Raw genomic sequence first — 22,884 nt, 5'->3', positions numbered from 1 at the left:
TCCAGGTGCCTTCTTAAGCAGGGAGACCACCCTTTGCCTCGCAGCTTCCAGCACATTGCTTGTTTTCCCACCCTCCCTCCCCTGTAGTTCATCAGAGATGGCCTGCTCAGATTGCATTCTATAGTTTATGTGTTCTTTTTGTCACAGCTGGCATTGTTGGAAAGGAGCAGATCCCAGTTTTGCGGAAACCATGACTGTGTGCCGGTTGGTATCAGGGGCCTCCGTAAAGAGGCTGGGTGCATGCTGAGCAGCAGCACCTCTATGGGTGAGGAGTTGCCTCACTGCACGGGTAATGGTAGGAGCCCTAATAGAGGCATCTGTAGGGCCTCCACTGATACTACCACATCTGTAGGGCCTCCACTGATACTACCCTCCCGTGGGGCCCAGCAGTCCTAGATGTTGGGGCGAGCTTGACCAGGCGTGTCGCTCAGTCCCCTAAATTGGTTGGCCTGCTTGGTCTGGTGAGTTTTGAATAATCCACTGGCTATTCTTGCTGAATCTACTCCCTTGGTGCACTGACACTTATGTTTACAATAAAGTTGTGGTCATTTACTATGCCAGAAAGTAATTCAGATGCCCATGTGCTCTGTGTCTGTGTCCTGTGAGCGGCCTGGAACATCCCAGCCTGTTAGGTTATGTTCTTGTATTATTATACATGTTTAGAATTAGCCATTTTAAGCCCTCTTTTAATTCCTCAGACAACTCCGCCTGTATACAAGCTAGAAGATATAAAAATACCCATTGAATTCTGGACTGCTGGATGTGACTTGTTTGTTAATTCAAAAGATCTAGATTTGTTACGCCCTCGAATTAGTAATCTTGTGTATGAACATCATATTCTTGAATGGGGACATCTAGACTTCATCTGGGGACTTGATGCTACTGAGCGCATGTATGTAAAGATCATTGAGACAATGAAAAGATATGCAGGATTCAAGTCAGAGCTGCTTGTGGATCTTGATTAATCAGCACAAAAAAGCTCATTTTCCCAATATGGTAAAGAATTCATAACACCGGTTGGCTGAGGTTTGACACAACTGTGCACATGTCTTTCACTAAAATGATGAACCCGCCATAATCCCACTAGGTAGATTTGGTGTCTTCATGCAACTGAGTACCCATAGTCTCAGAAAGTGCTGTTTTCTTCATGTCATTGGATGCATGCAAATAGAGATTGCCTAAATAATGAAAAAAAACACTAGTTGTTTTAAAAGTGAAACCACTCATCATCTTCTTGAAAATGCTTTGCTTTGTAGTTGGTATAGGGATGACTTTGTAGATTTGCTAACATTCAATAAAATTGAATGGGAACAGTATATATTCAGATTGCTCCTTTGGTCTAATTTTTCACTGCAATATATTATAGTTCAATGGCAAAGCAACATGATCTGGAACTTTTGTAGCTTCGGGATTGTATTCTCTGCTGATTAAGAACGAATCTAAAATAGTTGCGTGTCTGCCCATTTATTCAGCCTTCTGGTTTAAAGACAAGTTACACGCAACAAACTTTATTCCATTGTATTCTGCAAGTTACTGGGAAGGATGAAATCTCCCCATTACAAATGTGTGGATTTGGAATGCTCCAGATCAGAGGTCTGCATCCTATGGATCTACAATTTGCATTGGGCCAAGTATAGAAGTCAATATGGCTCCTTAAAAAAGAAAAGGAAATCTTTCCATTAAGGCAGTCTCTCACCTTTTCTACCATTGAGAAACCCCATTCTTCAGGGTTCAAGAAACTCCAGAAGTGCCTTGATTGAGCCAAATATGTTTGGGAAACATGGCTGTGTACACATCCCCCTGGGGCCCTCCCCTTCCCACTCCCTCCAGGCCCATCATTGACCATTTTGGGATGGGGGGGTCAACATGACCATATATGGTCAAATCACCTGATAAATGTTTAACAATTTCTTAAATTTATTAAAACATTAATTAACTCCCACCCATTTGGGAAACCCTTTCAGGGCTGTCAAAAGACCCCTGAATTAAAGCATATTGGACAGGTAAGTGGGACGCTACAGTAACCAGCATATGAATGAAATGGTTGGCAAATACTTTACTTTAAAGCATAAAGTTGTCTAGTCTCATTTCGTTTGTGTCAGAATTTGAGTTCTCTGTTCCCTACCTCCAACTTCAGAATAGCATAGCGGCTAGAAGTGGCAGACTCTAAACTGCAGAATGGAGTATGATTCCACAATCCCTCATGTGCAGCCAGTTACAGTTCTCTCAGAGCTCTCTCAGCCTCACTTACCTCATAGGGTGTCTGTTGTGAGGAGAGATAGGGAAGGCAATGGTAGGCTACTTTGAGACTCCTTCAGGGAGTGAAAAGCAGGGCATTAAAAAAACAGCTTTTCTTTTTCTCTGTCATCATTGTGTTTTTTGCATCTACTGAGGAGAGAGCAGCACAGAAGAAACAGGCAGTGCAGTCGCAGGAGGGCCTACAGATCCTCCATCTCTTGCATACGCATGTTGCAAATGTCCACTGCTCTTGGAGAGCACTTAGCTCCGGTTGTCAATCACAGGTAAACTTTGTCACATTCCAGTTTTATTCTTGGGCAATGAACGTAAAACATACTAAACCGCTGCCTCATGGCATACTGAAGATAAATTTTTAAAAACAAAGCTTTATTGACAGATTTGTTTTAAACTTCAACATTTACAAATAGCATTCAAATAAATTAGTCCTGGTCAAACTTTTACAAATATCTTGAGTAAGAAGAAATAAATCAAAAGCATTACCTCTTAATGGTAAAAAAAAGCATGTACTGGTAAAATTGCATCACACATGGATACTTAGCAGGAGATTTAATGCAGCCTTCTGCTACGTTGCTGCTGTAAACATCATGGCCTTCAAACGCTGACCAAATGGCACTTCTTGGAACGAATTTCCAAAGCAGTTAGCATTTTTTCTAACAACCATGTCAATATCCCATTGCAGTCTACTATTCTTTCTTTATTATGGATTCTATGTTAATGAACTTCAGTCTTCTTGCTATATCCAGTGGTGTTTCACCATCCTAAAATAAAGAAGTACAAGATAATAACTAAAGTAGTAAGGGTCATGGCTCTGGAGCCAGTCCCACATTTCGGAAGGATTGCTGCCCATAGTATAACAATTCCTTCGCCTTCCCTCTCTTGCTACAGCTCAAAATGCCTCCTAAAATGCCTTGTTTGGGGAGGCATTTTGCACTGAACTGGATGAGTATCAAGGGAAAAGCTGTTTCCAGGATGTTTGTTTGTATTGTTTCCAGCTCAGTGAACAAGAGGTGTCAGCAACTGATGAGAAGCAGCTCTTGCTACACTAATATTTACCAGTTCATGGGTTCCCCAGAACTCCTGTTAATTGACATTAGTTTCATCTAGAACAAGTGGGAGGGAAGAAGTCTGCTGATGTTCTGGAAACTTCTTCTGAAGCAGTGTGCTGATTGGCTGTAGGACTCTTACATTTACCTGATATTTCTGCCTCTGCTGTGTTAGGTCGCCATTATATCTACCCAGGACCAAAAGGCACTCATCAGAACTCAAGAATTCAACACCCATGATTCAAGAACCTTCAGTCAGCGTATTTAAGAAGTTAGATTTATGTACCACCCTGTCTTTGGAGACTCAGGGAGATTTACAAGATTATATATATAAAACCTCCCTGAGTCTCCAAAGACAGGGTGGTACATAAATCTCTAAAGAAATAAATAGAAAGCAGCTAAAATTCTAGCCCTTTTATTTAAGAGCTTATTTCCTTACCTTATCCTTTATGGAAAGATCAGCACCTGCTCTGACTAGTAGAGGAATGATGGACTGGTTCTTCATTTCACAGGCATAGTGAAGAGCTGTTCTCCCTGACTGGAAAGAATTAAATTGGGCCTCAGATTACATTTAGAGATGAGAAATGTTAGCTTCATTCATTTTAATAACTTATTTAAACCAAACCAATGTTTTTAGAGAAAGAAGTCCAATGAAAAAGAATGTGCATGTTCCTTCTATGATAAGTTCCCCATATTACTGTCAGATGACTAGAGAAATAATGTATATAACCTTTTTAAAATCAAAATTTCCAAACTGTATACTACAGGAAAATTACTAAGGTGCCAGAAGAAGTAAACTGAGTAAATTCAAGGTTGATGACATTAATGCTGTTTAACAGATTCAAGAACCATACAGGAATAACAAACAAAGTTTACAAGGTTATCACTGATTGTTCATTGTAATTTACTGCTCACCCTCTATCTATATGTATTGCCTGGTAATTCCCATTTCGTTGTATCTGTGGAAGTGTTCATACACATGAAAGCTTATACCTTGAATAAAACTCTTGGTCTTAAAGGTGTTACTGGACTCAAACTTTGTTCTACTGTTTCAGACCAACATAGCTACCCATCTGAATCTGAAAGATGCAGTTATTAGGAATCATGGCATTAAAAAGAAGGGGAGAAAGAGATCAAGGTACAAGGAAATAAAAGGCAGGAAGATTCTTCCCACTGGGTTAGCAGCTGGCCGGCCAATGTGCTTTATGTCACCATATGTGTGACTTCATAAGCAGGAAAACTTAAGAGTTAAGGAGAGCAGAGATGTGAAGAGGGGAGGTGGGGGAGTAATTTCCGGCATAAAGACATATCTTTTTGGATGTCACTTCTAGTTCAAAGTCACTTCCAGGTAATATGACCTGAAAGAAAGCTAAGGCTATATCTCTGACTGAGTCATTGTTTGCGCTTCCAACTTTACAGTCAAGACATATGCTCACCAATGGACTCATGTAGAATACAGAAATTGAATCCTTCTGAGAAAAAAAAAAGTTCTCTTCACACTAGAAGAAAACTCTGTGGTAAGAAACAGAGGAACATGCTTCCAACTTTAGAAGAGTTGGTTTTTATATTCTGCTTTTCACTACTTGAAGGAGTCTCAAAGCGGCTTACAATCTCCTTCCCTTCCTCCCCCCGCAACAGACACCCTGTGAGGTGGGTGGGACTGAGAGAGCTCCGACAGAACCATGACTACCCAAGGTCACTCAGCTGACTGCATGTGGAGGAGTGGGGAATCAAACTTGGTTCTCCAGATTAAAGGCCACTGCTCTTAACCACTACAGAAAGAAAATGTTTTGGGAAAGACTACTGTTAAAAGTAGGAGAGACTCTGCTTTACATGTCTGCCTGAATTTTATAAAATCTGGATATGCCAGAGGCACAGTCCTAAAACATCTATATGGGAATATGTCTTCTTACATTGTCTGTAGCATTGATATCTGCACCAGCTCTGAGCAGCATCTTGATAAGGTTTTCATTCTGCTTACTCTTAGATACCTGTTTAACAGATTTGGGGAGAAGAAAGAGGAAACATTCTTGTAAACAAACATTTAACTTTAATTTTTTTTAGCTTATTCAGCCTTGAGAATCACTGTGCTGAAAGGGGAGTTATGCATTCTCTAAAAAAACATTAAATATTAACAATACTACAGGGAGATCAGATAATGAAAATGTTCAATTCTCCACATATCAACACTATATGACCACCATTCCATGGGAAAGATTCTGTCACAGCCAGAGTCCACTACAACCATCGTCAAACCTGCAGTTCACAAAGTTCTGGAGGAAATGCTGAAGTTCAGTTTGACCATAGAAAAAGCAATGTTTATAACTAACTAGGGGCCAAGCCCATTGCATTCAGGAACACAACGGGCACTAGACTGGGTGGGGTGGGGTGGGGTGGGAGAACTCTGCAGATGGCCTCTCCCTCCCCCCAAGACCTGGAGGGCCCCAAGGCAGGGAACTCACCGGCAGGGGCAGCTCTACTGCAGCAAGGATCTGCAGCCCCTGAGCCTTGGAGGGAAATGGAATGAGGAAGGGGTGGTCAGGGATGGGGCACAGAAGGTGATTGGCAGGCCACTGGACAGACAGGCAAGCCGGTTGGAAGAGGAGGTACTCAGGCAGAACAGCTGCCCTGAGTAGGTGTTAAGCACTGAGTGGCCATGAGGCCTTACCAGAAATATATTATGTGGAACATATTTTTACGCTTGTGTTTTCTCTGAACTTACCATGAGAAGATATCCAAGAAGTAAAACAGGCATTAGGATGACAATGAGAAGATAATCAATGTAGTTGAACCGTTTTCTGACAGCATAATGCAAACACGTTCGTTCTCTCTGGAGAGAAATGCACAATGGTTAATACAATTAAAGCTTCCCCAAAGAGGCTATTTCTCACAACAATAAACCAGTGAAGAGGTGTGTTTATTTGGGGTTTTTTAAAACCTTTATTGGGTTGTCAAACTGAAGTTAAAATGAGCTGCAACAGGAGATGTTCCAGACTTGAATGTTCTATGGAAAGAAACAAATACTACCTATTCTGGAGATCTTAGGAAAGTTTCTAAACCCCAAGCCTTATGGTTTGGGGCTTTCAAAGAGGTAATCACATCAAAGGTATCTCAACATGACTGGTTCCCAGGTTTGGGGTAGTAATCATTATTTTCTCACACCTCTTTTACAGGGGAGAGATGTCACATACTTTTCAGAGTGACCGTTTATGCACTGGAGGTTTCATGCCAGGCTGCAGGCTGGAGTTTTAGTCGTGGCAGGTTGCCCCACCTCTTCCTGCACCCACACGGGGGAGCATTTGGCTTGGTGCACCTCATCCGCCCCTTATTTGTGCTCCTGCACGAGAGCTGGGGCAGTGAAGTTCCCAGTGCATAAACGGTCAGTGGGATACATTTTGCATCCTGGCCACAAAATGAGCAAGACCAGAAGGTTATTTAAAGCTTTTCCACCCATTTTGGACCACTTCACGACAAGCATTCCCTGGCTCCAGAATTAGAACACCCAAATGCAGTACCAGTTTAACCATGTAGCACTTGTAGCACGTGTTACAGGCCCTGCGGTTCAAGGGGCTCCACCCTGCCTTGCCGGTAAATTGAGTGACAGACAGCTTGCCAGAGAACATACATGCAGAGAGCTTATGTGTGTACTTCTGGCACTCTTCTGCCCCACCGGCTTTGAATGAGGCAAGGAGCCTCATTGCCAGGATCGTCAAACTGCAGAAAAGCTGGAGAGTCAGCTGGCCAGATCGGAGGCAGTTTTTGGTTTCCATCCCATTCAATTCTTCAAAGGGATTTTGTTCATTGTAATGTTGCAGAAGATGGGTTTTATAGCCTTCCTTTTGCAAGAAGTCCTCTCCCCACCTGCCTTTAGGTGCTCCTCTTTTGCCTCAGCCCCGCAAGAAAGCCTGGTTTCAGCTATTGTTGTTAGGTGCAAAGTCGTGACCGACCCATCGTGACCCCATGGACAATGATCCTCCACCAGGCCTTCCTGTCCTCTGCCATTTCCCGGAGTCCATTTAAGTTTGCACCTACTGCTTCAGTGACTCCATCCAGCCACCTCATTCTCAGTTGTCCCCTTCTTCTTTTGTCCTCAATCGCTCCCAGCATTAGGCTCTTCTCCAGGGAGTCCTTCCTTCTCATGAGGTGGCCAAAGTATTTGAGTTTCATCTTCAGGATCTGGCTTTCTAAAGAGCAGTCAGGGATGATCTCCTCTAGAACTGACCAGTTAGTTCACCTTGCAGTCCAAGGGACTCTCAAGAGTCTTCTCCAGCACCAGAGTTCAAAAGCCTCAATACTTTCAGCTAAGATCCCAGCTAATCACATAAATGACCGAAAATTATTCCTCCTTGCCTTCTAGATATAAGTCAAACTTATAAACATAAAAGAAGATTCCCTTGACTATATACTTACACTATTTTTGATGTTCACATCAGCATTTCTTTTCAGAAGGTAGCTAACTATTCTGTTATGTCCCTGTTTGCAGGCGCAGATGAGTGGTGTGTCTCCACCGTAACTGTCCTGGATGTTCAAATTATTGCCGTCTTCATCCAAAAGGAGCTGAACTTCATTCAAGTCATTGTTGTATGCTGCCTGACAAATAGGCTAAGGAAAAAGATGGAATAATATTAATTTGTTACCCACCCTTTGGCAATTCATGGTGCTTACAACGAACCAAAATACATAAATAGGATAAGATTTCTATCATCACTAAACATTATAAAGTTGAACCTGTGTGCAACCAACTTACTCTCTACCTGATTGGCCCTCACTTCAGGTATGCCAACAAAAGAGAGAGAGCACTCTGCCAATGAGGGCCAATCAGGTCAAATTGCATTCAGGCGGCCAGGAAAAGCTTCTATCCTGGGAAAGTTTACTCATGAGTGAGGGCTAATCAGTTTAAATTGCACTCTGCCAATGACGGCCAGTCAGGTCAAATTGCACTCAGGCAGCCAGAAAAAGCCTATATCCTGGGAATGTGTACTCATGAGTAAGTCATGGCCCCTGCCCTGGGAATGTTTACTCTTTAGTAAGTCATGGCCCTCAGCCAGGATAGTTTAGCCCCAATTAGGAGGGCCCTCAGCACTGGTAGTTTAGCCCCAATCATGAGGAAGCTGTCAGCCAGGAAAGGCTAATAAGGAATCCACTCTCCAACTTTAACTTCCTGCCAGTTTCAGAAGTTTGTTGCGTGGAATACCCTGATGTCATTAAGTTGCTCTGGTCTCTTTCTATTTGGAGAATGGGGGAGTGAGCCACCTCCTGGCAGAGCCTCTGCTTGCCTTCTGAACAAGGGGACAGTGGACAGCCCAGAAATAGTCCCCTGCCATCCCTCTGGGACACTGGGCAGCCAGAAAAAGTCTCTGCCCTGGGAATGTTTACTCACAAGTGGGAGCCAATCAATTAAAACTGTACTCTGCCAATGACAGCCAATCACTTCAAATTGTGTGCAGGAAAAGTGTCTACCCTGGGAATGTTTGCTCATGAGTAAGTCATGGGCCTCTTGTGGCAGAGTGGTAAGGCAGCCGTCTGAAAGCTTTGCCCATGAGGCTGGGAGTTCAGTCCCAGCAGCCGGCTCAAGGTTGACTCAGCCTTCCATCCTCCCGAGGTCGGTAAAATGAGTACCCAGCTTGCTGGGGGGTAAACGGTCATGACTGGGGAAGGCACTGGCAAACCACCCCGTATTGAGTCTGCCATGAAAACGCTGGAGGGCGTCACCCCAAGGGTCAGACATGACCCAGTGCTTGCACAGGGGATACCTTTACCTTTACCTTTAAGTCATGGGCCTCAGCCAGGAAAACCTAATAAGGGGACTGCCCTCTACCTCCAACTTCCTGCCAGTTTCAGAAGTTTTCTGGGTGGAAGAGGAGCTGCCCTGTCACCAGAAAATTGTCCTGGCCTCCTGGCCTTTTTCAACTTGGAGAATGGGGCCACCTCACCTTTGTGTACCATCTGGATGGGGACTGCGGGAGGTCCAGAAATGTCCCCCGCCAGCCCTCTGGGATCCAGGACAGCCAGGAAAATCCTCTGCTCTGGGAATGTTTACTCATGAGTAAGTCATCTGACATTTGCAATTTGCAATCTGAGAACAGAGGAATGCTTTGGGGGTAGCCATCACATGGAATTGGAGCAAGGAAAATGATGTGGGTGAGACTGGGAAGATATATACAACTTCCACACAAGGAATATTTTTTGACACAGCCTCTGAATTTTGGTGGCTTGTTTGGGCCCCTCAAAATGATGTCTCCAACCTCCCAAGGCTGTTTTGCAATGCAGCCACAGACACTGTTTCCCAGTAGCACCTTCCCAGTAAAAGAAGAGTTGATTCTTATACCCTGCTTTTCACTGGCCTAAGGAGTCTCAGAGTGGCTTATAATAGTCTTCCTCTCCTCAGGTGGTTGGCCATCCTATCTTTGAGCTGATCCAGATAGGTGTTTACTAATGGCCAATGGAAAGAGGGTTATGTCCTCCATCTTTTCTCAGCAGCTCCTTCACTAAAACTCACATGCATCCTAATCTTTAATCATCTAAGTGCCAGATCTAAGAATAGTATATATAGAAACTAGAGAGCAGATGGGGAGCAGAAAGGAAGGGTCATAAACTGCTATGAATTGTTTCAGTTTGCAAACCAACTTCCTGCTTCGTATTAGTTTACGGCTTTGTTCATAGCACATATTAATCTGTTAATTCACAATGCATCCTGCTGGGGTGCAGTCTACAAATACAACTTTCCCTTTTTGGAAATTGCTCACTCTGTAAGATCATATGAATGAAAATCTTTATTATTCAGTATGATGAAGAATACTCTCTCAATTACTGCATCACATGTAGCTCTGATCATGTAGTACATATTATTAAACATCCTTGGGTGATGTTGTATGCTGTCAAAACCCTGAGACAAATAAGAAGTATTAAAGAACCCAGAAGTATTATTCATTTTCCTTTTTTAAAGAGCTGTTTTAGAGCACAACTATTATCTAATGGTATTTATATTTGGGGGTATTTTTATTTCTGAATGCCACAATGATAAAATGTTATTTTTAAAAAGAGACAGAGCAAATTTTGAAACTGAATTCTAGTCCCTCATGGGTTAAATTGTTATCCCTTATATTAAAAACTGAGTCAAACCATCACATCTCTCTCTCAATTTCTGAAATCCTGTTGCTGTGGTAACAGCTTTTGCTGTGCAGTTATATATTTTTCTTGTGGAAGTTTAGGGGCATTCTATATAACTTTAGTTGCAAGATCCATGTTCCCATCTATATAATATTTGAAACATGTCCATTGGTTTTGAGGTCTGGATACATTTATGAACTTTGCACATGCTCAGTATTCACCATCTTTCTATGCTGCTTTTTAATGGTAATTCCCCCCTTTTAAGAAAAAGAAGAGTTGGTTCTTATATGTTGCTTTTCCCTACCCGAAGGAGGCTCAAAGCAGCGTATAATCTCCTTCCCATTTCTCTCCCCACAATAGACACCCTGTGAGGTGGGTGAGGCTGAGAGAGCCCTGACATCACTGCTCAGTCGGAACAGTTTTATCAGTGCTGTGGCGAGCCCAAGGTCACCCAGCTGGTTGCATGTGGGGGAGCGCAGAATTGAACCTGGCATGGCAGATTAGAAGTCCGCACTCCTAACCACTACACCAAACTAGCTCTTTTATTTACATTCTGGTGGATTACATAGAAGTAGTACATACAAAACATGTGAAATTGCCTACCCGGCTGCACCCAGTATATAGAATGTCCTCCTAAGGCTGATTCTCCCACCTACACCTCTATTATCTTTTCAGTATTAGGCAAAAACTATCTGGTATAAGTTTTTCTTTATTACTATCTAGCCCTTCTCAGTGTCTGTGTTATGCAGCTCTGTTTCGATTATATTGGTTGGAGGGGGGTAAAGGAATTGTATTATGCTGCTTGATCAGTTCTTCAGTGCTATGTTGGGAGAAAGTTGGCCCAGATATTAAAAACACACACAAATTCCATATATGCAAGATGTACTGCCTGCCTCAAATGTGTGAATTATGACTTTCCAGATGCTTTTGTGCACATACATGCACAGCCAAACAAAATTTCTAACTGAAAGGCTTTTAAGGGATAATAAACAAGTATAATATGGCATAGCTCAGAGCCTGTGACTAGGATGGCCAGAAGGCATGCTCATTACCATGATACAGCTCATTGAAGACATTTACCAAATAAAGCAGATTATTTTATTTTAATATTCATGGCATATTTCCAACCATGCAGGGAGAACAGCATTTTCTATCTGTATAAGAGGGGCAAGGACTTCTGCCAGTTCCCCCCTCCTACTGCAGACTCCCCCTTTCTAAGTACAGTTTCCTGGAGGGTCCGCTGCCCTCCCTCCATACAAAAATCGGCAGGCTTGGTGGCTGTATCAGGAGAGGGAAGCACAAAAGCCCCATTCTGAGAACTCGACAAATGGTTGGATATTCACCAATGGATTTATGGGATGGGGAGATATTCCAAACTTGTATTAAACTCAGGTACATTTTGCTTATGCATAATTTTATCTATGCTATGTGCAACTCTAGGAAAACTGCAACTAGATTCCACTCCTAGGAACTTCTGCATTTCAGCCCTTGCTCAAAAGAAGACCCCTTTTCAACTCTAAAATGGTACTGTGGAAACAGACTCTGACCAGTTCTGTCTCTGTTAAGAACTGCAGTGAGGGGGATACAGATGTCTCTCCGTGCATATTGCTGTTCCTGCCTTCCTTCATCTACCTTCAGATCTGCTCAATCAGTTTGACTTTGTGTATGATCATAATAGTCTGTCATATATAAATATAGTTGCTTAGCAAAAATCATCAAATTCCAAATAGCATATTTAAAAAAGAACCACGATAGTCTTGGTCCTATTGCATTAAACATTTTTTTTTTTTACAAATCATGATGTTTGAACACTGGGAAGTGACACCTCTTTGATAACGCCACCCATTTTCAAGCCTTGCTCTGAAATGGTATCCTACAGTCATGCTATGTTTAGTGTATATTAAAGTCCACAGATAGAAAGTAATTGGATTCCTCAGGGCATGCAAAAAGAAAAAGTCGGCAGGGATGTCAGAAAGGATTGCCAAGGGGCTGAATTCAAGTTATTTTTTTCACTGTCTTGCAAGCAGGAAAAGAGTTGACAAAGTGATGTGCATGCAAAAAGAAATAATACTCAGATGTCTGGATTCTATAACTCTTGTTCAGCATAGTTTTGGATTAAGCAGTGTTCTGCTGTGGGAGTGTGGTAAGGCTAAATGCAGTGCAACCATGGATGGGCCCATGGCTTAGTGGTACAGTATTTGCTTTACGTGCAGGAGATCCCACGTTCAACTCTAGTGCTACAGTTAAAAAGCAGGCAGTGGATTAATGCAGAATTTCAGGAAGACAAAAGTAATCATTCCTGGGGAATTAAACAACTTCATGGTTAAGGATGAAGAAATTGTTCAAGACTTTTTGTTGCTTGGCTTCATCATCAACACAAAGTGAGACTGCAACAAAACATCAGCTAAAATTAAACCCTGAAAGCTAAAATGACTAAACTGAGGTTCTTGTACTTTGATCACATTATGAGAAGACAAAAGTTACTGAACAAGACAATAACCGTAGAAAAAGCTAAGGACAACAGGAATAGAGGAAGACCCAACATCAAATGGACTGAATCAATACAGGAAGTCATAGACCTTAGCCTGCAAAACCTGAGCATGGCTATTAATGATAGAATGTTTTGGAGGATAGTAATTCATAGGATCACCATAAATTGGAAACAACTTGAATGGTACTTCACATGCACACAGTGGGTGATGAGAAAGACCTCCACCTGAGACTCTGGAGAGCTCCTACCAATAGACCAGTGGGTTGATTCAATATTGGATCAGCTGCATGTAGTGAAAATTATGAGCACTGGCTAGTGTTAAGTATAGGACAGTGTTCTGCCTTTAGGTGCATGAATGGTTTGGTTTATGTATGTACTTACAATGATTCACTTTGTCAGCTGCCTTAAACAGGTTCTATGGAAAGATAGCACAGCAATTGTCTAAGTAAATGAATGTTTTGGAAAGCAGTGTAGAGGTTCTTGCGGTGCCTTTTTTAAAATACCATATGGTAATTGTAAGTGGTTTGCAATGCAATATAGATGAACTACCTTTCCCACCCCCCTGAAAGGCTACAAAGAGAACATGACACTTAAGACTGCATTATATACACTCAAAACACACACCCTTTTCCATTTCACCGCTCTAGATAGAACCAAGAACACAGAAACCAGATTAAACATCAGGGACACAAATGGATTACTAACAAGGAATGCAGTCCAACCAGAATATTTCACTGCTTCAGGTGTGTATGTAGATACACCAGAATGACTTCTTCCCAGATCACTTTTAACAAGCATTTGACTTTTTGTCCCATCCAAGATTAATTAGTGAGCTTTTAAATGTAGACCAGTGTAGGTCTTGTTTAAAGTATGACTAAGCTACGCCCTGAAACACAAATACCAACAACCTACACTGTATCCTTTGACTGCATTTTATATATTTGTATAAATAGATGTGTGTGTGTATATATATACACAAAGAGACAGAATTAAGTAATATAAAATATATTATTTATTTAAAATATTTTTATTTTCATAATAGCAAACATTTGGCTATGCAGACATGAGTCCTATGGCACCAATAGCATGTTTCACAGATGAAATTACAAGTTCTAAGAACTGAGCTTGAAAGAATTGGGGGCTGATTAGGGATTGCTGAGAACCAGGGGGTGAAGTCCCCTTCTAGTAGGGTTGCCAGGTCCCCCTGGCCACCAGTTGGGAAATGGGGAACTAGAGTTGACAGATCCAGGTTAGGAAACAACTAGAGATTTGGGGATGGCTCCTGAGGAGGACAGGGACCTCAGTACAGTATCATAGAGTCCACCCTCCAAATCATCCATTTTCTCCAGCGGACCTGATAACTGTAGTCTGAAGATGGCCTGCAATTCTGAGGGATCTGCAGATTGCATCTGGAGGCTGGCATGCCTAATTTCTGGCCTCTTTGTGTGAAGGAAACTGCAACTCAATTATGAAAATGTTTTGGTTTTGATACTCTGCTTTTCATTACCTGAAGGAGTCTTAAAGCAACTTATAATCACCTTCCCTTTCTGTTCCTACAACAGATACCCAGCCAGGTAGGTGAGGCTGAGTGAGCCCTGACAAGACTGCTTTGTGAGAACAGCTGTAACAAGACTGCGATGATCCTAAGGTCACCCCGCTGGCTGCATGTGCAGCAGCAGGGAATCAAACCCAGCTCACCAGATTAGAAGCTACTGCTCTTAACTACTACACCAAGCTAGCTCTCTTATCCTGGTCAACACAAGCTAAAACAAGAAGTTAAATATTTCACCATATACACACCTCTCAGTTCATTTAGTGTGAAAAATGCTTGAGAACATGAACAACCTGAGTCATGTTTACTCAGAAGTAATTCTAGTTGAACCCTGTAACTCCTTAGTAAATATGTCTAGAGTTACAACCTAACTCACTGTTGTAGCCTTAACCTTTTAGTATCTGAGAGAGGCATTCAAAAATATTTGGAAACCTTTTTCAACAGGCCTACTTGATTTGTACAAAACATCCACTAATGTAAATATATATATATATAGTCTAGGAAATGGCTACATACCTCTGAATAGAGAATTCCCATTATCTTTCTTTAGATTCAGTTCCTTTGCTTCTTGCTGAACTGGCAGGCACTTGACTCTGTATTACCCTTCTCTGCGTTTAAATCTGATCAAAACGCAGTTAGCAAAGCCCTTTTACCTAAGCACTCTGAACAGCAAACATACTGAAATACAGTATCTTTTCCAAAGCATTCCCTATGTTTGCTTCTAAGGACTATCTTATTCAGTCACTCAGAGAATCCACGGTGACTGTTTCCAGAGTCCCAGCCCAGAGAGCAAGCTGAGGGATGGTTTACTACGAGGCTCTCACATCTGAGTACAAGTTACAACAGGGAAAGGGGAGGTTCCCTCTGTCAGTTTAGCAACATAAATTAGAAATTGCCTAAAAGGAAAATGTCCCAACAGCAGCTGTGAGGGTGTGTTTAAGGGTAACTGACAATGGGAATTAAACTGCAGAAGTGACAGGAAAGCCACATAACTAGGCAAACTGTTCACTAAAAAGTCATAGACCTGGCACAGAGTAACCAATCTCCAGGTGCAATCTGGAGATCTCCCAGAATTACAACCCCTCCCCCGACTACAGAGATCAGTTCCCCTGGAAATAATGGCTGCTGTGAAAGGTGGAAAGGATATCACATGCTCACTAAGCTCATTTCCCAAATTCTGCCCTTCCTAGGCCCTGCCCACAAATCTCCAAAAATTTCTTCACCTGCAGTTGGCAACCCTAACAGAATGTAATCCATGTAAGAACACTGAAAACCAGGCAGTTTCTCCCCCCACCCCCACACACAGAGGTCAAAAGAAAGCATAGGACAAATGTTCACCTGATAAAAGAAACTGCACTTAATGATAAAGACGTTAATCATTACTTCCTGGGTGATAATATATGAATATGTATCAAATATCACAAAGGCAGTTTTGAAGTATTCATTGCAATGTAGCATGCAGGAAAATTGTCTAGGGCTATGCAAATTTACCACATTTATTAGATCCCATCTGGATTGTCTAAATATTGCAGGTGTGTTCATCTCAGTCACACCTATTGATGCTTTTTTTTAATTTGCATGAGGGAGGACCATAAAGTGATAAAACATTTTTAAATATCACAGTCGCAGGACTTGCAAAACTAGTTCAAACAAAGCTCTTTCCTTCAGTGTAAAATATTTTCCTGTCATGCCTAAAATAATAGATGGAAGAGGCTCCATTCATCATTGCTAAGACATGGAGGTAACTGACATGACCCCTACTGAGCTGGATCTGGAGTCTGACTCAGAAGTTTTTTGGGGGAGAGCCTGGGGAGCTAGAAACATGGCCTTATGGTTCATCTCCAGGCAACAGAGGTTAGTTTCCCTGGATAAAATAGCTACTTTAGAAGGTGACCTCCATCACATTATACTCAATCGATCCCTCCCCAGCCCCAAAATCCCACCCACTCCCTGCTCCCCTCACAAGGTCTCTAGGCATTTCCAAACTAAGAGCTAGCAACCCTAGCAAGAAGCTCAGAGACACACTGTGTGATAGATGATTCTGCCTCATTTGTTCCAGAATCTGCTCCTGAGCAAGCTGCAGTCACCAGAACTTCCCTCTGTCTTCTCCATTCCTTCATGGGCCAATGTGTCAACTCAAGACTGAATCTAGAAGTCCACCAGAAGTGGCAGAGGTAGCAGGCTCATGTTGAAGTAGCTGAGCTGAGGAACAGTACAGAGCAAGAAGCCCATTGTGGAACCAGACAAGACCTACTTCTCTGCAAGATTCTGGCCTAATTAAGTCCTCACCAGGAGAGCTCCAGCAATTTGGCTGCTTTTCTTCAGCCTATTTAAGCCAAGGACAAAGAAGAGATTAACCAGCTCACATGGTTGCAGCTATTGGGTGCTAGATCAACTCCAGACCCTACTGTGCGATAATCTGTAGCTTTTCAAGGAGATCAACAGACCAGGAGGTCAGAAACAAGAACAGTGTTGCTTAAGCTTGAGGAGAAAGGTTGAGAAGTTCTTGAACTGAAATTTGCAACTCCCATCCTGGATGCCCCTACATTTCATCTCCTCTTACTATTCCTAATAAGTCATACCTCCAGCTTTGTTCCTATAGGCTACTGTACTGTACAAATCATTCAGATAATTCTGAGGTTCTGGGGAGAAGAAAGGAAAGTGATTTGAGACTCCTTCAGGTAGCGAAAAGCAGGGTATAAAACCCAATTATTATTATTGTTCTCCATTGCAACTATAGATATTAATGATATTTTAAAATCTCAGCATGCAAGACTCAGACCACCCCAAATAATACTTCCTATGGGTATATGAGTTGGTTCAAAACTTAGCAATGCAGTTCAATGGGACTCCAAACTGCACTTCACCTTGGAATGCTTTTGTAGAAACTAGGCTTTCGACTAGGCATCCCAGTATGTCACCTTTCAGGGCATTAATTCTTGCCACCAGGGATGTATATACTAGGGTGATCCAAAACCTGAGAATGCAATAGAAATCCTTGGGACTCTTGCTTTGTAGCACAGTGACGGCCACTCTTTGCAAGAAGGAAACTTTTGACAAGGTGAGAAAGTTCTTTTAGCCAGCCAATGTACATAAACTGCAGTACAGCTAGGTTTCCTGGGATGTGGTGGGAGATTCTGATTAACATGAGGGGTAGTATCTGTCAAAACTGAGGGCACTGATGGAGATGGGCAGGCAAGCAGCCAGCTGGCTAACAAGTGAGCCTACCTGGAGCCATAACATGGGTGGATCTGGACAAAGTAAACAAAGTAACATAGACCAGGAGGTTAGACTGCCCTGCTTAGCTAGGAACAGAGTGACAGAGTGGAGAGATCCTGGCAAGAGAACAATGAGGACGCTTGAATTGAGTAGGAGCCTAAATCATACCCCAGAGTAGAGGTGGGCAAGAACCTGGAAAATGGAAATGTATGGGATGGGGGGGGGTCGTGGGTCAGAGGGACATCATGAACCTCAAACCCCAAGCTTGCACGGAACCCCCCCCCCCCATGTTCACAAACCTTTGGGTTCATTTGAGTTTGTTAACTGCTTGGCTGTTTCAGGGGTGCTATACATGTGAAATTCACTGTGGAGTCCCCTGATTGTATCACCTCATTGTGGACATGGTTTCTGGGTCTTGTCCAGTGTCCAGCCTTCTCCCCTTTGACTTTGGGAAGTGGTCATCCACCCACCTATATTCCATGTCATAGTTTGGCTCTGAAGTAGTTGGGCCAGAGGGCACATAAAGATGTTAAATAGTGGGGGAGAATATTTCACCTTGTGTGATGGGTGATGGATGGTGTGATGTGTGAAGGATGAAGATGGTGAACGCAACAGTTCCTCCCGCACAGCAACCCTTTGTTTCCAATTCTGAAGAAGGACAACCAGCCACTGGAGGGCCTTCCCCCGTATCCCAGCCAATTTGCCAAGTCCATACATACATTATTTTATTTATTGTGTGACTTCTATACTTGTAATTGTCCGCCATTATATGTAAAGCTAAGACTGCCATTGATTAGACAAACAGCAATATTTATTTTTCTACTAGTAAAATTATATTTTGCTTCAAAACACTTTGATTTTTCTCATATTCTCAAGCACTTTTCTTTTATCTATTTCCTCAGAAGTGTCAGCAACAGATGAACACCGCAGAAAACAGCAAATGAACCTATCTTTCTGGAGAGCCAGTTTGGTGTAGTGGTTAGGAGTGCGGACTTCTAATCTGGCATGCCGGGTTCGATTCTGCACTCCCCTACATGCAGCCAGATGGGTGACCTTGGGCTCGTCATGGCACTGATAAAATTGTTCTGACCAAGCAGTGATATCAGGGCTCTCTCAGCCTCACCCACCTCACAGGGTGTCTGTTGTGGGGAGAGGAAAGAGAAGGTGACTGTAAGACGCTTTGAGCCTCCTTCGGGTAGAGAAAAGCGGCATATAAGAACCAACTCTTCTTCTTCATTTACCCTTGAATATTGCACTTTACAGCTAGAGGCAGGCAAAGCATGAAAGAGAAGAGAAAGTGGTTTTAGAACAGCTTGACTTTCGATGATATACATACCTACAGAGGACTTCTTTATTTTGACTTTAGCACAACTAACAGAGATACCCTTTGAAATACATATTTTCTTTGTCCCCTGGTCAAACACATTTTTGAAAGAGTATTTATTCCCTCTTTCAACCAATCTTCTGCTCTGTGGGGGAAATGACAGTTATCTGACTCCAGCCTAATTTAAATTAGCACAGGGCATACAAATAGGCCCAAGAAATTAAACAAACTAGCTGAAATGAAAAACTGCAAAATTGGCTGGTTTTCTCAATGACCTAAATAGCTTCTTTCCCATAATTCCTTTTGGAGTCTGTCATAAAATTAGGTTAGTGTAGTGTCTACAATGTTTTGTCTTTATGTGTTGCATCTTTGTCATAGCTCAATCATTACCTTGTCAACTTTGCGTACCTCTGCAAGGAGTCAATTTAAAACAAAAGAAAAACTGTAACCCCATCCAGCAAATAAGAAACTAGAAAAAACTAAAGGTATTGGGGGAGAATCAAATTGTACGTGATGTCTGAAATCTAGGAAGATTTGATGCCTTTTGCTTTCTTTGTATGAATAACTGAAATACATATATATTTCTACTTTCTGGAAAAATAAGTAACCCTCTTAATCTGGATGTAATTTGGTGAAAAATTCATCTGTGGGTTTTATTTTGTTTTACCTGAAAGCTGCTGCACTAATCTCCATTTTGCAAAATCTAGGAATTGATGAGACCACATTTATTTCACATATTGCATAGCAAGGTTTTGTTTGTTTTTTTTTTTTTAATGAATTCACAGTGGTAATTATCTCTATACAAAAACTGCAGGCAGCACAGATTTGCAGTCATAGCTTCTTTTCAAAGGGGGAAAAACATTTAATGGGCACCAGCAATAGCTGTCTCTGCAGGTAAATGAACTTGCATGCCTATTTGTTTTAAGAAACAGTTTCACAAAGATGTAGCAACTAGCTGTAATAGCAAAGAAGCCTCTTCCTGCATACACGTTCTCCCAGTATACACAGCTGTGGTTTTCCTGACTGCTGTGGCTGAAACCTGCCAACAATTTCTGTGACTACAGTTGCACTTTTTCTTGTTGCCATGAACACAGGAATTCTTGCTTGTACCTGTGTACAACCTGGATCACATATTACATTCTGCATGCTCGATGTGACGCTGTTAGTAATGTTATACGTTTACAATTATGTTTGCCCTTTGTATTGGATTACAGATGGTGTTTCCTGTATTGTATCACAAGTTCAAATGTAAACCGCCCTGAGCTGCAAGAGAGCGGAATATAAATGTGTAACTATAAAAATGTGTGTACATCACTGGGAACAAAGAGCCTGCATTGCTAGTGAAAGAATTTGACCACATGAACTACTCCTCCACCAAGTGCTGAAAGCTGGGGTTGCATGGCTTCTGCAACACAAATGTGTAGCCTTTCCTGTCCTACAGCAGCCTTTTTCAACCTGTTGATCATGGCTTCAAGGAACACCAGAAGTGGTGACATGTCCCTTCAAAGAAGGGGACGTAGAAATAAGATGCAGGAGCCAGCCAATCAATAAGTCATTTACCATTTCCATTGTGGAGAAAGGGACTAGGCCTGTAGAGCAACAGGGGAAGTAGGTTCCAGGGACGTCTAGGGATGTCAGTGACCACCTGAACTTTGGGAAAAGGTTGCATATCCCCTGAGGTGCTCTCATGTAATACTAGGATTCCCTGAAACCCTGGCTGGGAATCCCTGCCCTACAGTTTAAATCAGCATAGCCTCTCTACACTTTCAGGACTTCAAAGAGAGAAAAATTGCAATTCTGTTCCCTATCCTCTTATAATCTTAAAAGGGCAATGGCTGCTACACCACTGTCAGCCTGCTTGCTCAGCCAGCTTGGTATACTGGTTAAGAGAAGTCAAGAGCCAGCTTGATTGTAGTGGTTAAGAGCAGCGGGCTGTAACCTGGAGAACTGGATATGATTCCCCACCTCTCCACATACAGCCAGCTGGGTGACCTTGGGCTAGTCACAGGCCGGTTAGAGTTATTCAGAGCACTTTGTCACAGCTCTCTCAGCCCCACCTCCCTCACAGGGTGTCTGTCATAGGAAGACACCTTCAGATAGTAAAAAGTGGGGTGCAAAAGAAACAGATCTTCTTCTTAACCTGGAAGTGGGCTAAGGGCAGCCAATCTACAATCCAGGTGGCATGAATGGAACAGGTAAGAATTTGTGGCACCCTTGTCCAGCAATAGGAGAAATTCAGGTCCTTGTTGAACTTGCAGGCACATTTAACAAGCCAGTGTTGGATGTGACTAATATCTGGGAAACCCAGGTTTGAATCTCCACTCATGCCATGGAAGCACACTGGTGACTGGCTGTTGTGGGTTTTCCAGGCTGGGTGGTTGTGGTCTGGTAGTTTTAGTCCCTATGGTTTCACCAGTAACTTTGGCTGGCATCTTCAGAGGTAGGACACGACAAGATGGGAATCTCTCTGTGCCAAAGTGCAGAATGTGTGAATAGTTGACGGACATTTTGATTAGGGGGGGGGTAGTTGACTCCAGCTGTGAAGGCCTTTGCTAATTCACGCTGGGTGACTCTTGCAGCCTACCCTACTTCACAGGATCATTGTGAGGATAAAAAGGAGAATGATGTAAGCAGTTCTGGGTCCCCATATGAGGTGAAAGGCGGGGTACAAATGAATTAAATCAATTATCCTCTGTGCTGCTAGCTGTCAATTTAGTTCAATTCAAAACCAAGATGGGGGGGAGGTCTGTCTCTCCAGAGCGCTTAGCACTATTTTTCTTGTTGTTGTCAGCCATGTCCCACTCCTAGTGATCCCATGGGACAGCTGTCACCACAATCCCCAATCTTGTACTGCTTCTCTCAGACAAGCAATGTTCTGGCCAGTGTCCACTTCAACCATGTCCAACCACCATGTTCTTTGTTGGTCTGGTATCCTTTTACCACTGACCAGTCCTAGCATAATTGCTTTTTCCGTTGAGCAGGATCACATGAAATGGCCAACGTAAGTAAGTCGGAGTTTTATGATTTTGCCCACCAATGATACATCAGGCTGTAGTATTTCCCTGTTTGTGACTTTTGCTGTCCATGGAACCTGCAGAAGCCTTCTCCAACACCAGAGCTCAAATGAATCGATTCTTCTCTTGTCCAATTTTCTCATCGTCTGACTTTCACAGCCATAAGTGGCTACTGGAAATATGATAGATCTAACTAATCCACATTTGGTAGTCAGACTTGCGTCCTTGCTTTTCCATGTTTGGTTCAAGCTCATTGTTGCTGAGTGACCCAGAACAATTCGAAGTTTTATTTTCCATACTGCAATCACCCTTCCCATCAATTTGTGATCCAAGAAAAATGAAAAATGCTTAGCACTATAAGAGGACAAAAATAGACTGTACCACTTCAGACTGCAGGTGAGGTACGTTTAATGTTCCACTTAGAAAAGCTCCTTGTTCTAAAAAAAAAAAAAACATCAGCACACCGGGGACAAATGTTCCAGGCTAGCCCACTGTTAGTTTTGCACTTATAGAAAATTATTATTTTGGGGAGTCCCACCCTCTTTCCCCTACCGTGTGCTGCAGCCCATTCCACCACCGCATTGCCATTTCTCCCTCTCGAAACCAAACTTCATAGTCTTGAATTGGGCTCCTTCGTTCTCCACGCAGCTGGGAAGGCTCCAGAAAGCCGCGTAGTGCAAGGCAAGAAAGGCCGGCCGTGGCACTCTCCGCAGGACAGAGCGCGGAAGCACCGGGCGGCCTTCCCCTTGCTTGCGGCACTCCCGGTCGCCACAGCCGTCTTTTTCATTTCCCTCGAGGAGGCAGAAAGCAGGAGGCCCCACCCCAGCGTTGGTGCTCTGGCGCTGGCAGAGAAGGGGCGGGGGGCTGAGCAC

General features: G+C 42.7%; 2 protein-coding genes across 3 annotated transcripts in view; one reads left to right on the top strand and one right to left on the bottom strand.

Moving 5' to 3' along the window:
* Positions 1-2,611, top strand: part of LOC143843760 (lysosomal acid lipase/cholesteryl ester hydrolase-like) — a 32,047-nt gene extending 29,436 nt beyond the window's left edge. The window contains exon 10 of the mRNA XM_077350341.1: positions 699-2,611. Within this exon, the coding sequence (XP_077206456.1) occupies positions 699-965 (267 nt within the window). The 3' untranslated portion in view covers positions 966-2,611. The remainder of the gene's footprint in view (positions 1-698) is intronic.
* Positions 2,605-22,872, bottom strand: ANKRD22 (ankyrin repeat domain 22). 2 transcript variants are annotated; one of them, XM_077350359.1, is made up of 6 exons: positions 22,565-22,872; positions 7,713-7,904; positions 6,025-6,132; positions 5,216-5,293; positions 3,742-3,840; positions 2,605-3,017 (listed from the first exon to the last, which is right to left on the bottom strand). In XM_077350359.1, exons 1-6 carry the CDS (start codon positions 22,598-22,600, stop codon positions 2,943-2,945), a joined length of 588 nt encoding a protein of 195 aa, XP_077206474.1. In that variant the 5' UTR covers positions 22,601-22,872; the 3' UTR covers positions 2,605-2,942. The 2 variants fall into 2 exon arrangements, with proteins under 2 accessions (XP_077206474.1, XP_077206475.1); XM_077350360.1 differs by lacking the exon at positions 22,565-22,872 and adding an exon at positions 14,972-15,736.
* Positions 22,873-22,884: the final 12 nt, after the last annotated feature.

This window comes from Paroedura picta, chromosome 8 (assembly GCF_049243985.1).
Source record: "Paroedura picta isolate Pp20150507F chromosome 8, Ppicta_v3.0, whole genome shotgun sequence".
In the NCBI taxonomy this organism is placed as follows: domain Eukaryota; kingdom Metazoa; phylum Chordata; class Lepidosauria; order Squamata; family Gekkonidae; genus Paroedura; species Paroedura picta.
This window is presented reverse-complemented; position numbering and strand designations above follow the sequence as displayed.

Excerpts from the sequence above, each read along its gene's own strand:
- ANKRD22 (XM_077350359.1), bottom strand. The coding sequence starts at position 22,600 with ATGGCAATGCGGTGGTGGAATGGGCTGCAGCACACG. Across the intron at positions 6,133-7,712 it reads ATGTGAACATCAAAAATAGT|AGAGAACGAACGTGTTTGCA; the intron begins GTAAGTATATAG and ends ATTTCTCTCCAG. Across the intron at positions 5,294-6,024 it reads TTCTTGGATATCTTCTCATG|GTATCTAAGAGTAAGCAGAA; the intron begins GTAAGTTCAGAG and ends TCTGTTAAACAG.